The following is a 17,142-nucleotide window of genomic DNA, read 5'->3' on the forward strand; positions in this document are numbered from 1 at the left end:
TATTTCTTTAACTCCGAGTGGATAAATGGAAGAAAATGGACAAGTGGAACCAAATGTGGTTCCATTTGTCCACTCTAAGAGTTACAGACCCACCCGACTAGGCCTTTTTAGAGAGGTAAGACGAACCAATTAGGATATTACAATTAGATTCAATATCCAGCTTATTCAGTTCAGATTGACACTTTATTCTTCACAGCATTAGGTATTCTGTCTGCAACAATAAGCTACAAAAAGCCTTGGAACAATATGAAAATAAACCTTATGAGAAGCTTATGAGCCCAAATCTGGAATTAATCCATTTAAATCACAGGTGATTACCGTATTAAAACAATGAACGAACGTTTCAAATCATGAGTCTTAACGACAGATTGCTTCAATTTGCCCATGTCCAAAGCAAGGGCAGTCGACCGAGAATAGGCTACGCCTTAAGAGATTATTATTAATAATACAAAAAAAAAAAAACATGATAAGAACATCAAGAGCTGAAAATACAGTATGTTTGCAATTGTAACAATACATATGAACATTAAGTAGGTTGTGCCTTCGCTTTACTTATCACAAAGAATGAAACAGATAAGACAGCACTTTGTAATAGTCGTAGACCAGTTACTCTGAAATGATTGACTTGTAATCTCACCCCCCCCCCCCCACCCCACCCCACATGTATTCCACTCGAAACCGAAATCCAAGACGATGACTCCCCTCCATTGAGAGATGAAAATATCATTGAATATGCAACAAAAGTCAATACATCACCTGCATATCTTTTTACACACATTTTAAGACACTTGGCATCACTTTATTCTGTTACATCTGTCTAATTATAAGTCTGTCCACGTTCCACTTTCCATTTGGTTTGTGAAAGGCAGGGGTAACAGACAAAAAAAACAATATCATTTATGTTATGGCGACTGCATTGGAAACGTACAGACTTAGGGGCCGTGTCCACCCAAGGCGTTCTTTCCTGGCTGAAAACGCCACAGCGCTTGCCTGAAAATTTCTTCCAAACACCCGAGTTGAAAATATTTAATCTATCAGCAAGCAGATTAAAAAAAACGCCACACGTGAACATGAGAGAGCAAATTACACCTTATCACGCTGCCGAGGTTTCCAAAAACGCGGCGCTCCCCTTTGTAAACGGTGGACACAGCCTCTTAAGTGTTGAGGTTGCCTCCAGCAGTGAAGTGTGTCCAAATGTTTATATTTCGCAGTGACACATGCACTTCTGTTGCATATTTATATATACGTATTATTATTATACACACACTGTACATGTTTTTCTTCCACTGGGTCGTCACGAGGAAAATTCATCGCAACCTTTATGTGCATTTGTAGTTCAAACAAACGAAAGCATCTACAATATATTTATATATATTTATATATATATACTGTATATATATATATTACTAAAAAGCATATCATTTAAAATCAACGTCTTTCTTTGAATAGTCTCCCATATCATCCAGAATACTATTTAACATATGTAACAAATTCTTCATAAATCAAAGAGCCTTTTGCATTAGTGGTTCTCTTGGGCAACTTGTCCAGTTTTGCAGTGTCAGTTATGGCACAGTGGTTGCAATCCTAATGTGTCCAAATAGAAACTACGCAAAGGATGAAGTAAATTATCTAAGAAAAATAAATGAGAATTTTTCTGAGCTCTAATGACAAAAAAAGAAGAAGAAATTTCTGTTTGTTAGTTGTAAAGTGCCTTCCTCTCAGTTTGTGTACCAACCAACTTACGCTTGTCACCAAACCCTTGACAACTCCGTTCCTTCACACTCTCTTGGCACCGACGTTCTAAATGAATGGTCCCACCCCGTGTCACACAGTGGCCAATTGTCCTCTAAAAGCGACTACACTATCCCTACGCTTATCAGTGTGTGTGTGTGTGTGTGTGTGTGTGTGTGTGTGTGTGTGTGTGTGTGTGTGTGTGTGTGTGTGTGTGTGTGTGTGTGTGTGTGCGTGCACATATGTGTTCACGTGGCAGAGATAAGGGAAAACCAAGGTCCTCAATTTGTATTGACACGGACAGTGTGCCAAGAGTAGAATTTAAATATTCTTCATTGTTGGCTATTTGACGGAAACAACTCTGGTATTCAAATGTCTCGGCCACGTGCACTCGCTGATGGAGCAAAAACCTTTAGCGGGCTACGCGTGACTCAGCAGGACAGCTGACTAGCAACAGAGACACATAGCAATACATAGCCGCCCGATGCTGACCAGACACGATGACACCTCACATGTTGCTCTCTCTCCTGTCTTTGTTTGGCGAAGGTTTCGAGGGGTCCTTGCCATTGGCCGAGGCGACGGGTTCTACGACTGTCGCCGCAGCAGCGGTGACGGAGCGCTTGGTTTGCTCCTCGCTGCGGGCCTCCGGGCTAGGCTGCGTAGGCGGGGCCTGTTCGGCCGGGGGCGGGACAGTCAGTTCCTGCTGCAGTTTGTGGCTTTGCAGGAGGCGGAGCTGAACACGGAGCTCCAAGATGGCTTCCTGTTCCTCGTGGATGGCCTGGTTCAGGTGAGTGTTCTTGTTCTGCAAGTGGAACACGTCGGAATTTGAGTGCAAATGGCTCGTCGGAATTTGTCTAGCTCTCTCCTAGTTGTACTGTATTTCAGTGGTTCTCAACGAGGGGTGCGGGGACCCCCAGAGGTCCTTGAGGGGGTTCCCAGCAAAATGAGAAACAGTTTAAGAATGTAACCACTTAAGAATGACTATTCATATATGAAAGCCTATGTTACCGTGTATGTGTCATGATAATCTTTGTGTTGTAACTAGTTATTTTTGATCTCCAAGTGAATGTCCTGATAGTTAAATCTGATTTAATCTGTTGCTTAGTATGTCTGCCGAACTGTCTTGTTTTTTTTTCTTTTCTGGTGTGTTTCGTCTTTTCTCTTTTTGTGTTTTTATTTTAGTTTATTTGCTTAAAAATAATTGTACAATGTGACATTTCTCTGCAGAAAAGCAAATGAACGTCTTTGTTCAAAAAAAAGAAAAAAATAATGACTATTCAGATCACAGGTTTCTCTCTCCCCACCTACTGTGTAGACAGTTGTCGAGTTTAAAGCAAGAAATATTCTGGTTCAGAGCTCTTTAACGCCACAATAGCCGCGACTAAATGGCTTGCAGTTGTAAGCGGTACCTATCTGTCTGTCTGCAGTGTCTCACCTCCAGTTCCTCGTTCTGTTTCTGCAGGTCTTCCAAGATGATCTGCAGCTCCTCTTCATCCTCGCTCTCGCTCTCACTGTCTGAGGAGTACTCCTCGGTCTCACTGCGACCCTGTTGGCGACTGCATGAGGAACACACACACACACACACACACACACACACACACACACACACACACACACACACACACACACACACACACACACACACACAATATTGTATCACATCTCACCCTCCTGTATTTCCTGTCAGATGAGTCCTATAAAGGAAATGATAAATACATCGCCAAACTGCTTCGACCGCTCAGTTTGGCCGTACGATCTGGGAATATGATGAGCTGCATGGACGCCAATGTTGGCCAACCCCGTGGAGACGGATGGATGCCGGAGTTGTAATTCCAGTTTGGAGATTATGGCTGAGATGCATCACTGTGTAATAGCATGACCAACACCTGAAGAAACAACTCTCTGAAGAAATGCATGCCTAATCCCAAAAGGCTCAATTTGAACCCCTGGTGGTCCCCCCAGATCCGACACAGAGAAGTCATCCATTTCTGAACCTCTCACAATTTAGGCAATTAGCAGACACTCTTAATCCAGAGCGATTTACAATAAGCAAGGTAAAAACAAGGGCATAGAGATTAGTTTAGTGTCTCAGTAACCTAGGATCAAAGGTAAACCAAGAACCTATCATCAGTCTGAAAATTATAATATCAATAAATAATATGTACATTGAAACTATACAAACTTTAGGATGCCAGGTCAACAAATGAACCTGGCATCTGTCTAAATAACATGCCATCTCATGCCGGTAGTGAAACAACCTCTTACCTCTGGATGTCTGCGATCTCGGCTCGCAGTCTCTCAATCTCCTCCTTCTCAGTGGCGATCTGTCTCCGCAGCACCTGCTCCAAGGAGATCAGCTCCTCCTGCTCCGTCAGGATCTCGTTCTCCTGGAGATGGGAGAGGAGATTTAAAACCAAGACGGGGTCTGATAACGGTGCGGCTTCAGTGTGGGTCTGTGGCATCATGATTAGGGGTGTGCCGATACACTAATTTCACGAAACGATACGATACGATATTTGGCTCACAACTTCGATACGATTTCGATACGCACTTTTTTTATTATGAAAATATATGGAGGAGAAAAAAAGAAAATGCAAACAAATAATTCTGTTTTTGCATTATTCAGACATGCAAACTTGTAGCTTTTCAGCTACAATAGCCGTTTTGAATCCAAATAGTATGACACCTGACCCGAAAAAAAAAACATGTTGTCACTCTTTTCACTTCGGGGCCGTTTGCATGCCTGATTATTATGATTGTTAAAAAAAAAAAAAAATTTTTTTTTTTTTTTTCAAAAACGATATTTTTTTTTTCCAAAACGATACATATCGTCGCGAAAACGTATCGCGATATATCGCGGGACGATATATCGGCACACCCCTAATCATGATGATGACCTCACATTGCTATAACGTCATGTAAGTGGCCCGGGAACCAATGGTTCTCGAGCCTTTTAGCCCATAGGTCAGGAGCCCATTAGGGCTGTCACGATTACACATTTAAGTTGACGATTAATTGTATATAAACTAGAAGTTCGGGCCGCTACGCGGCCCGAACGTCTAGCGTGACGCGTCGTTCACTTTGCAGTGCCACCTTACAGGCACCTCACAGTGTGAGAGAGAGTTTTGTGCTCTCCTAAATCCACGGCAGGCTTTGAAAGTACCCACTTCAGAAAGAGGTGACGTGCATCACCTCTCCAATGACCAAAACCCACTTTGTGATTACTCAGACCTGGTATGGCAGACCTGTGGGGAGTGTGCAGTGGTGTACAATGTGAAAAGATAGTTGAAATCGCAGTTGAAATCGCAGGAGATGAAGTTAGCAGTTTATTTGTGTAAAGGGTCGTCGGCGTGGGTTGTGTTGAGGATGGAAGCCGTCGAACTGGTGCATCCTACCTATTTATAGGTAGGATGTGATGTCATGCTGTCGTGAGATTACGTCACACTGGCGTGTCTCATCGTGATGTCACGACCGTGATGTCATATGACGTCACACTGGCTACATACATACATACATACATACTGACAACCGACATGGCGCAGGATTCAAATTGTATATATAGATTAATTTATGTCAATAATTTCTTTATACATGTAAAAATGCTGAAATAGCTGATCTACAAGCTCACAATGCGTCACAAAGTGACGCGTTGTAAGCTTGTAGATTTGCTATTTCTGCTTTTTTAACATTTGAAAATGTGTGAAAATCTTTCAACATGGAAACGATTATGCAAAAATAATTACGATTATCTCAAATAATTGCGATTAGACGATTATGTAATAATTGTGACAGGCCTAGAGCCCATCTCCTGTTCCTGTAACGTGAGGCGGCTTGATGTACACGTACATCCCGCAGTCATGATGCACAAGTACACCCCCTGGACACTAGTATGTCGCAGGGACTTGCCACCAATCCAACCCTTGATGCTGAGAGACAAGCAGGGAGGCATTGGGGACCATTTTCTTTGGTATGCCTCGGCCAGGGATTGAACTCCGACCTCCCTCAGAACCACAAGGTCACTGAGCTCAGTTAACTGGTAGGTATGCTGTGACGTCATAGTGACTTCCAAATATTTGATTATGTGCCCCACCCTTTACTACCAGTATACAATGCAAGTTTCAAAAGGCTTATTGAAAAAAAAGAAGAAAACAAAACAAAACAAAATATTCATGAATTTACTTCCTTGGCCTACTGGCAGTATGCACAGGAAATGTGGACACACAGACAGACGGAGACAGACCCTCTTCTAGACGGCTCCCCTCCGAGGAGCCACGCCATAAAACTGCCTTTTCCTCTTCTTCTGTTTTATCAATTTCAGAACCTGCCTGCACGTCTACGACAGTGTCTACGACAAGTAATGAAGCAGATGATGATGTGTGCGAGCGTGCGTATACCTGTGCTAGAAGGATGTTGATCACCTCCTCTTCATTTTCAGTCATCTCCTCTTTGGAGACATCCTCCTTTGACAGGCTGGCGATCTCCTGGGCGATCTTACTCTCACAGTCCTGAGAACAACACATAGAACGGTCAGACGACATCACTTTTATTTAAGATGATGATGATGGTGATATAATTTGAACGGTGTGGTGGTCATAAGAGGATTTGCTTGATTTAACAAAATGTGTTAGGGTTAGGGTAATTTTATTAGGGTTGCGTGATGAGTTAAATCACATCATAAAAAATGGCATAACACTGAATGCATCATAAGCATCAGAATGAATCATCCAGGTAAAAATGTTTGTGTTGCTTCTTTTATAGCGGTTGAAAACTTAGATGGAAAGGTTTTCTGTCCTTTTTGGCATGGGTCATAGAGCTTTTTAAAGAGTAAAATTCAAGCGCATTTCCAGGTGCCTAATAAAATATTTTCCTAAATCAAGCGTTTTCCACACTTTCCAGACTGTGTGACCCCTGCTTTTGGTGTCCGTTGATGATACTACTATTACATCTAGCAAGGTACTTTAGAGTACTATAGGATAAATAGGCTAAATGTGTAGTATTCTGACATTATTCTGACCCTGGTAGGGTCAGAACTGGTAGGCTGTTGCGGACACTTTGATGAGTTTTTGCATGATACAGGACATTATATGCACTGAGACAACTTGCCTGACGTTTGGCTTCCCTCAATTTGCGCTTGAGAGCCGTCAGGATGCGCTGAACCTCCCACAGTCGCTCCTCTTTAGACAGGTCCTTCACGCCTGCCTGGAGGTCTCTGTGTAAGCAGTTCAGAAGGAACTCCTGGGACACAGGCAAACATTACACATTTACATTTCAAGATAAATGGCACCCGTTCTGATCAAGGGCCTGATTGGACAAAACGCAACTTCTTGCGGGTCGGACCAGTTCTGCACACGTGCCAGCTCCCACAGCTTAAATTGCCTTTGTGCTCTCATGTGTATCAGTCATGTATAAATCATAAAAAGTGTTTACAGTTTCATTTCTTATTATCAAGAAGATTGCCTAGCTACTAAGCACTACTTTTATGATCAGTATTAACTTAGTAAACTTACAGGCAACGTTTGCTACAAGAAAGTTGTGATGATAGATTCAAAATCTATTTTGACTAGGATTGTCTTGGCAGCCTCAAACATTAGCAGACACAAACATAAAACTAACAAAATACATTGTAAATGGAGGCTACATAATTGCATCTACATTTTAATAGCCAGGCCTGCTTCCAGCTATCAATTTGTATTTCTAGAGATCACATATAAATATTTCCTGATGCTTACATGTCACTGTGCACTGAATAGTGCTTACAGACACCTGACATGTCTTGGCTTTAACTGGGTTTTTGGGCAGTTGTGATTGTCACGTGTAATGACATTTAGATGTCTGTGTGTCAGTTGCGAGTACAGCTTGGAGTTGTTCATGTTCACAGAGTCCCGAACACGCAAAATAATCTTTCAGGCAAAGTCTGTCATCTTCGGGTACATCGGTCTCAGGTATTGATAGAATGAGTCCAGACCCACAATCCCAAATTACATTTGAGGTCACACTGAAGTGATTGAACATCAAATAGTTCCATTTGGAGTTCCTACAGCACATGATGTGATGCGTTGACGGCAAACGATGAGTGAAAGAGGGAGAATTCCTTCTTAAGCTGACTGAGGACTTGGAAAGCACACGCACTTTTCAGCACTGATGTTTTTTCCTTGCACCTGTCGATGTTGTAATATTGCCAATGCACCACAGACAGACTGCAAAGAGGGGAAATAAGCTGGGTTTTTCTGGGACAGTTGCATCTTCCAAAGACTTAATTTAATTTAAAAGACATGAATGCTGCCATTGTATTACGTAACAACTTGAATGAAAATTCCAGAATTTCTCTGTCTGAACCTTCTCTCACGAGTTAACACCCGTCCTTTCCCGACCATGGACGGTGCGCCATCTGTTGCCACAACGACAGTGCGACTTCAGTCGCTCACAATGCGCGACACGCTGAGAGTTTGTAGATCGGCTATGCGACTCATGCACAACTACCTATAACTCAGGATTCCCCAGGAACCAGGCAACTGGCTGGTCGGTGAAATCAACCCACCTGTCGACGGATCTCCTCTTTGATGTTCTCCTGGGTCTCGGGTAGTGCCGGCATGGTGGCCATGTTGGACCACCGAAGAGGCCGCACCACAGGCTTCAGAGGCACGTCCCCAAACAGCTCCTTCACATGGGTGAAGAACACGTACAGGACACGGTTCCCGATCTGAACACAGAACACAGTCACGCTTAGGGCTGTCCTCCAATATAGTCATTCTTAGTTGACTAATTGTCATAGGAACTAGTTGAATTAGTTAAAATAAGTGATTAGTTGTGTCCAATCTGCGTTCGATCCATACAATCACACATAGACCCGCCTTTTCAGGTTGGTGAGGATGAGAACTAAATATTCTATTGTTTATTTCACACTGGCTATTGGCCTATGGACTGGTAGAATTAAAGGGTTATTTCAAGAATTTACAAAAGATATGGACATGGTCATATTTCAAGAAATAAGTAAATAAATAAGCAATTTAGCATTAAATTAAGCATGAACAAAAAAAAGAATCAAGTAACAAAGCCTTGATCGATTATTCGACTATGAGGGGAATTTTTTTGTCAAATTAATCCCACAGCAAATGTCAATGTAGAGAAGAAGACAACAGGATAGAAACGTTTCAGCTCATATACATGGAAATTCTACAAAAATATACAAACACCACAAGTCGAGTCAACATAACCAAATTTGCATTCAATAAATATGCATGCAATATACGTCTATTGCACATTGCATGTCTCTCTTGCATTTTATGCAAGTTCCGGTTGTCTCTGGTTGTCTGCCATGTTACTACTGTGAAATTCTGAACTCAATGTGTTTGCACACAAATCACATTTATACTGTAAATACACACAAATCACAGTTATACTGTAAATACACACTGAATAATATACTGTGCACGGCGACCACATTGATTGATTATGACCACTAGTAGATGTAATGCTAATGCAGTGTGGTTGGTTCAGAATAAATGGAGCACTGACAGGGATCTCTCCTTTGGGAATACATTAGCTGCTTTAAAGTGGGCCAGAGTTTCGCATATGAATGAACTGTGTGACCCAATAAAAACCCACCGTCTTCGCTGGCGCGTTGCTATGCGATAAGGGAGGTTTCCCATGTTGCCCCTTTGCCTCACATTTAATACTTCTTATACCCTTGGTCTCTCCTCTCATTTATCACCGAAAGTCACCGTTTACATTTTCCTTACACGTCACCCATCACCTTCTTTACAATATTCACTTCTTCCTAAGGTTGCAGCGATTCACCGACCGTTATCTAACCCTAGAGGTTTAGCAACACAGTGTATTACAAAAATAATATTACTGACATGGATGTTTAATCAAATGTTTAATTAAAAATGAGTGGTTTTGGAAATTTCTGTCTAAAATGACATGCCTATAAAATTGGGACCAGGTTTAAAGATGATGTTATTTTTAACTCCAAAGAGATATACTTTTTGTTTGTTTATTATTCTGTGTGTATTATTTGGCTATTGTATTTTTTGTGTTTTGAAAGCCAACAAAGAAACTTTGCGGGGTTAAAAAACGGATATTAATGTGATATTATACATCCATAGTGGTACCCATAATAATCATGAAACCAGAGTTTTTTTCTCCGACTATAATCGTACCATCAAAATCTATGATCAATGCATCGTTACTTCTTCTTTCCTTCCTTAACGGTCCCATTTCCCCAGATGTCATTCTATTCCCGCCCCTTCCCTCCCTCCGTCCCCCTCTCACTCCCTCCTCCACCCTGCTCTGACCTGCACGGTGGGGTTGAGGACGATGGAGATGTTCTGGATGTTCATCTTGGTGTCAGTCTCGCGGATGATCACGTGGTCCATGTGCGTGATGAGCCAAGCGAGCAGCAGCCGGGCGCCGGGCGCCACCTCCGCCATCAGCCGCTGGAACTCCGCCACCTTCTCGCCCTCCGTCGGCCGGCCACAGGCGTCCTCGAATCGCTGCGCCAGCTCGCGGCTCACCAGCATCTCGGGCAGCTCCCGCAGGTACTGTTTCAGCAGGCTAGCCACCGTGTGCGGGTCGTACTCCTCCAGGCACGGACACTCCTCGCGGTCGTACGCCGCCTTCAGCTCGTCCACCTTGGACTTCATCCCTGGGAGGGAACGGGGATGGGAGGAGGTTGAATGACGTCAGTAAGGATTAGGGTCGATAATCTATTTGATCTAAGGGGTTTATTTTCATATCTATAATATTGCACTACATCGGGATAACCATTCAAATGTAAAGGACTTTCTTTGCACTGTAGGCTAGACTCTACACTAAATCCAGCTTCAACAAAAACTGCCAGTGGGCAGACTTCAAACTAAGACCCACCCAAAATGTGTTACAAATTTTTCATAATATTAGTCAACATGGGTCTTATTTTGAAATTCGCTCAGTGCCTATTACTGCCTAATGCCTACCAGAAGTCCCGTTTTTATTTAAGCTGCCTTTATGCTGGCGGGAAGAAAAACGCCAAAAAAACATCCGTTTTGACCTGCTACAACACAATCTACTCTCTGGAGATACCTCTAACCTCACTACGCACAGTCAGTAACAATTGATTCTGATTTGATACAATGATTATATGGGGCGGCAGTGGCTCAGGGGTAGAGTGGCCGGATGGGAACCGTGAGGTTCCCAGTTCGATCCCGGGCTCCCCCAGAATTAGTGTCAAAGTGTGAGCAAGAACCCCTAATTGCTCCCGATGAGCAGGTGGTGCCTTGCATGGTTTCCTCCGCCATCGGTGTGTGAATATGTGTGAATGGGTGAATGTAATGCACAATCTATGTAAAGCGCTTTGGATAAAAGCGCTATATAAATGCACCATTTACCATATGGAGAGTCACATGGAGGTAAGGAACATATACAGCCGAATGTTCTAGAAACCTTCACTTTAACCCATTCAATCCGGGAACGCATTGTCATTTTAGATTTATTTGGCTATTTAAAAATAGCAGACATACAAGCTCATAGCTATGAGCTTGTAGATCTGCAATTTTTGTTTAAATCGTGAAAATGTGTGCAAATCTTTAAACATATATTTTTTAAAGCAAACATTTGTAAAATATGTTGTTCCAGGGACCCCTAGAAGCAAAGATTTGAGTTATAAAATTATTATATATTTTTTTAAACAGCAGATCTACAAGCTTGGTGCCACGCTATGAGCTTGTATATCTGCTATTTTTTAATAGCCAAAGAAATCTAAAATGACAGAGATGCGTCCCCCGATTGAATGGGTTAAAAACCTGTATGAACCCCCTCCTTTCCCGCGGTTGACCTCCCTCCTGTTTACCTGAGACGCGGTAGATGCCTTCACACTTCATGCCGTAGCTCTCGATGTAGTCCACGCACTCTCTGAAGACGGCGGGCAGCTGGATGCCGTCGTACATGGACGTCCTCTTCACCGCCTCGGCCAGGGGGGCGCCGAAGATGGGCCTGAAGGTGGGCACCTCCACCGGCACCGGCTCTGCCTCCGCCGCGGGCTTCTTCTTCTTCTTCTTCTCCTTCCACTGCTTGACCACGTCGGCGGCGGTCAGGTCCTTGGACTTCTTGTCCTTGTCCTTGTCTTTGTCCTTGGCCTTGTCCTCCTTGGGGCCCTTCTCCTTCACCTTGAAGTCCTTCTCCTTCTTCTTGGAGAAGCTGGGCTTCTTGAACACGTGGATGCCCTTCGAGCGTTTCATCTTGGACGGGCTCTCCGCCTCGTCCGCCGAGCTGTCCTCCTGGAAGGCGGCGTAGCCCTCCGCTGAAGACGAGACAGGCGGGAGAGAGAAAGAGAGAGAGATGGGGAGAACAGAACTGGGGTTAGAATGTATTTAGAACGCCCCTATCTCACATCCTCCACCTACAACACAAGAGCTACAAGAACAGTGAAAGGAGGGAAAGAGGAAACGGTAGAGAGAGTGTAGATGAGAGACGGAGGAGGGGGAGAATGGGGACTCCGAAAAGAGGTCAGGCACCAATTTAGCACAACTCCCTCGGCACCTGGCAGATCTCTTTTTTATTCACGTGCAACAGAGTTTTGCTGAAGTTCCTCTGACTGAATGACTGCCAAACCGTGACTGATAATGATCCCCTCATAGGTTTGTCTTTTTTTCTATTCCCCCTTTCCCTGCTGCTGCCTGAAGACTCTCTCTTATTTTACCTCACCGTGCCCAGGTGGTGCTAAATATAGGCACTAGGAAAACTGTGATAAAAACAGACAAACAACAAATATGGGACAATGGGGTCAAGTAAGAGCAATGCCCAGCAAACTAAGGCAATATTTACACCCTCAGCTTGGATGGAAAAAGGCTGCAGATGGAAGTTAATCTTCATGGCCTAGTTAAGCTCTGTAAAGTCTATGTTTGGTATCAGACTCAGTCACTATTTTTTTTTCATGTGAGTTTTGTTGTAACTAGGTTTGCTGCTGCTCTTCTTCACCAGGTCTCACTTGTAAAAGAGATTTTAATCTTAATGGGACTGACCTGCTAAAATAAAAAAAGGTAGAATAAAGAATTTAAAATGACATCAAACAAAGTTAATCCAACGCCACTCCCGGGTATGGCCGCAGAATTAATATATATTTTTTCCAAACACAGATGGTATCAAATTTAACTAAATATCATAAACATTTTTTTTTTTTTTTTTTTTAAGTATGGGATTTGAATTGGGAAAAAAAATCTGCATGATCCAGATGGCATGATTTTGATGTCTGGACTTCGGTACTACATGTATATATACATGTCCCAAATGCTCCATTATTGCAGTTCAGTGACCAAAAGTAGAAGGTTGTGTGTGTGTCACTGTTTAAACGTCCAACAGCGCATTGCAAAGAAAGCGAGCACCTTCTCTCCGGTTAAATACAACATCGACAAGGCGTTTTAGACAATATGTAGGGGTCGTTTTAACAGGTAATGCTCTTACTCCTCTTCTCCTTCTTCTTGAACTTGTTCTTCTTCTTGCCATGCTCCTTGTCGTCGTCCGAGACGTAGGCGTCGGGGGGGTCATGGTGGTGGCCGTCGTGGCCCGGCGGCGAGGGCTCGCCGGTGCGATACAGCCCGGGGAACTTGGTGGGACTGATCTCCTCGGAGCTCGGGGTGCGGGCCACCCCCCCTGGGTGGTCGGCCCGCCGCTGCTCCACGGGGCTGCTGCTCGGGGGCAGGAAGCACTCCGTCATGGCTGCTCCGTGCCCTGGTCACTCCTCTCGTCACTGCCAGGGGCGTGCCAGCCTCTCCATCACACCTGCAGGGGGCAGCAGAGAGACAGATTAGTGTTGATTTTGACAGCAAATTTGTATTTTGTTTCAGTCATAGTCTTTCGAATAAAATTCCATTTAGATTTAGTCATATTTTAGTCTAGTTTTACTTGACTAAATACCATAAGATTTTAGTCGACTTAATCTACAGTTGATTTAGTCGACTAAAATGTATTTTGGCCGGCTGTGATGGCGTTGAAGTGCCTGATTTATACTCGGCTGTGTGCCACAAATAGCAGATCTACAAGCTCACAATTTCGGAGTGTGACACCTGCAAGAATAGAATGACGTGGCTTAGTTCTACTGGATCTCTTCTCCACTAGTCCCTCCCTGACATTTTAGTCTATTTCTTATTTGTTGACGTCAGTGAAAAAAGGTAGTCGACGAACATTTTTCGTCATAGTCATTTTAGTCGACAAAATTAATTTTAGTTAAGAGAACAGTGCATGTAAAAGGTGCAGTGATTCTCAACCTTTTTAATTTCAAGGTCCACCGGTTTGATATCTCCCTGTCTGGTGCAAACCTCATATATTCAAAACTGTTACTTTTCAGTATTCAAATAAAAAAAATAGCATAAGTAGCAGATCGGCAAGATCAAAACACACCGTGCCGCGTTTCAAGCTTGTGGATCTGCTACTTCTTCTGATACTTTATTACTTTTGTGTGACTTTGTAGTATGATCAAGTAGGGCAATAATTTACGGGAAAAAAACACATGGAACACATGGAATATGGAGATAAGAGGTTTCTGCCCAACAGCAACGATATGCATTAGACCACGGACACCCATCTGATCAAATCTGTAATCTCGGACCCCAATATTTACACTAAAAGAATCAAGTGTCCTCATTTGGAAGCAAGGCTGAGCAACAGAGGCGAGAGAGAGATGCATATTACATAATAGCAGTAATATAACAATAGAACACACAACTTTGTGTTCTAAGGCCCAGTGGGTTATCGGACTCCTTTACTAGTAGTCTCTGTATAACTTCGTTAAAAATCTGGGGTAACTGGTATTCTCTGTTGTTGTTACCACTTGAAGGCAATTAAAATGCTCAGACATAAGACCGTAAGATGAAGACAACCAATTAATCATACAAAGCAAACTATAATAAATAGGGCATTTAGGGGTGTGGGTCAACTTAACTACAATACATACACAGCAGACAGGACTAATCGTAATAATAGAGATTTTATTCATTATATAATACTATATCCTTGGAAATATGGCCACATTAAAGCTGTGCTATGTATTACATAGTATGCAACACTTTTTTTGTGGTTATTACAATGTTACACTTGTGTTTTCTAACTATGTACTGTTGGTAAGCTGCAGTGGTAAGGTCTAGCCAGCAGAGGGGGCTCTGTTAAAGAACAAAAGAAAGATGGCTTCTTGTAGATCATAATCCTCCTAATACAGTAATACACACACAGTCAGCAAAAAATAAAATGTGCACTTGCATCAAAATTAAAACACATAGGCTTGCTGACAGACAGACAGAGACACACACACACACACACACACACACACACACACACACACACACACACACACACACACACACACACACACACACACACACACAGTATATCTGTCAGTATATCAGTATATCACCCTAACTGTGAGAACTGAAAAGCTGGACAACTCAATACAAGTATATACATGTCTTTCCATAATAAATGTTACAGCTGTATAAAAATGAGCTCTTGGTATGAATGTTAAAGCTGTATAAAATTAGCTCTTGGTATGAATATTAAAGCTGTATAAAATGAGCTCTTGGTATGAATGTTAAAGCTGTATAAAATGAGCTCTTGGTACATACATTCATACCTGATGAGAAAGGACCTATTTAATAAAATCATAAATATATACATTATGAACACAGCATGTCTGACAGGATGATCCAAACAAAATGTCTAAATATATTTATATTTGAACATAGATCAGGCCTAATGAGGAGTTTAACACCCTATATTTGTGCGACATGACCTAGTATTATATGTATATATGCCCAAATACATGCAAAGACATGTGTAATACCGTATGTATACTATAATACGTATAGTATGTGCCGCATCAACAATCTGATATATGAACTATTGATAATAAACTGTCTGTCTGTTCTTCGATGTGAATGATCAGATCTCTTTGTCCTGCTGGGTCCCACGTATGTAGCCCTGTGATGCCTGCTGTGATATTACATAGCTTTCATGTATTATTATTACATATAAAACAGCCCACTTCCATGCCATGGGAGTGATCTATGGCTTGTACAATGTAGAATAACAAACTAAAGTCTACTACCACCACACTCTGAAGTGTTATCAAATAAACAAAACTATCCAACAAATCACCCATCCATCCATCTATCCAGCCTTCATCAGATGAGATGCTGGATAGCCTAAAACATTTTTAATCTTGTCAATTTGAGGCATATAGCTTATGGAACAATGCAAAATATGGACTTTTATTTCTGAGTGCGACCCTCCATGGTTTGATGTGTCGTGGACAATGTAATAACATTACATGTATGCAGTGGTGGAAAAGGTACTCAATTTTTTTGTACTTAAGTAAAAGTATCAATACTGCAATGTAGAAATACTCTGTTACAAGTAAAAGTCTGGAATTAAAAATGTACCTGAGTAAAAGTACAAAAGTATTTATATCAAAATGCTACTTGCACTTAAAGTACCAAAAGTAGAAAGTACTCATTATGCAGAATGTCCCACTTCACAAGTTTTCAAATGTATAAAAATCTTTCGAAAATAGCAGATCTACAAGCCACTGTGAACTTGTAGATTGGCTATTTTCAAATGGCCGAAATGTATGTAGGACTGCTCAAGTGGTTAATGTAAGTTTAGAAATAATAATTGCAATCTACAAAGAAACAAAGGTTTTCAAATAATTGTAGAGGAGTAAAAAGTACAATATGTATCTGTACATCAACACTGTCACATGGCCTACTTCACTAGCTGTGTGTAAGGTGACCAATGACGACCTGTCCATACGTACCTGGCACCCATATAACCATCAACCACCATCAATACGTTATTACATGTATTGTAATATCAAAGGCATTCCAGGGCTAGGTCCTATGTATCTGTACATCACCTACACAGCTAGTGAAGTAGGCTGTGTGTCTGTACAGACACACAGCCTACTTCACTGGCTGTGTAGGTGACCTGTCCATACGTACCTGGCCATCATCATAACCATCAACCATCATCAATACATTATTGTTCTGAATGAAGGGCCCGGATGCTAACGTTATCTGCTATTAGCAGCTAAAGCTATTTGATTAGCCAGCCTATTCATCCTCCTACAATGAGTACATGCTGTGTTTCTGTGAGGTTAAAACCCGAAATGAAAGCGACATACAGACACGAGTGTCTGTATGTGTGCTTCGCAATACATTTATGAATGAGCAATTCTGAAAATATAGTTAGAAAAATAACTTTACCAACTACTATCCCGTCCGTTCGGTCAATTCACTGAGAAACGTACGTACGCTTCCGGCTGTCTGTAGATACCAAATAAACCCATCTGAGTCTGCGCCCGGGTGACCCGAACTGCATGGTGGGAGGTGTAGTTTAACCACGGGATGTGATCAGTGTTGCCAGATTTTGAGGGAGAAATAAGCA

At 42.2% G+C, this 17,142-nt stretch overlaps 1 protein-coding gene across 1 annotated transcript; it reads right to left on the bottom strand.

Moving 5' to 3' along the window:
- Positions 1-62: 62 nt before the first annotated feature.
- ralbp1 (ralA binding protein 1) lies at positions 63-17,026 on the bottom strand. Its single transcript, XM_084058566.1, has 10 exons — positions 16,962-17,026; positions 13,171-13,488; positions 11,561-12,010; positions 10,029-10,378; positions 8,270-8,431; positions 6,835-6,966; positions 6,126-6,236; positions 3,997-4,118; positions 3,167-3,287; positions 63-2,533 (listed from the first exon to the last, which is right to left on the bottom strand). Exons 2-10 carry the CDS (start codon positions 13,421-13,423, stop codon positions 2,240-2,242), a joined length of 1,995 nt encoding a protein of 664 aa, XP_083914692.1. The 5' UTR covers positions 13,424-13,488; positions 16,962-17,026; the 3' UTR covers positions 63-2,239.
- Between the last annotated feature and the right edge of the window lie 116 nt (positions 17,027-17,142).

This window comes from Gymnoscopelus microlampas (genome assembly GCF_963454915.1).
Source record: "Gymnoscopelus microlampas genome assembly, chromosome: 5".
Lineage (NCBI taxonomy): Eukaryota > Metazoa > Chordata > Actinopteri > Myctophiformes > Myctophidae > Gymnoscopelus > Gymnoscopelus microlampas.

Coding starts and splice junctions, on each gene's coding strand:
- ralbp1 (XM_084058566.1), bottom strand. CDS start 13,423: ATGACGGAGTGCTTCCTGCCCCCGAGCAGCAGCCCCGTGGAGCAGCGG. Junction 8,432..10,028: donor TCCTCAACCCCACCGTGCAG/GTCAGAGCAGGG, acceptor TTCTGTGTTCAG/ATCGGGAACCGTGTCCTGTA. Junction 4,119..6,125: donor TCAACATCCTTCTAGCACAG/GTATACGCACGC, acceptor TCCCATCTCCAG/GAGAACGAGATCCTGACGGA.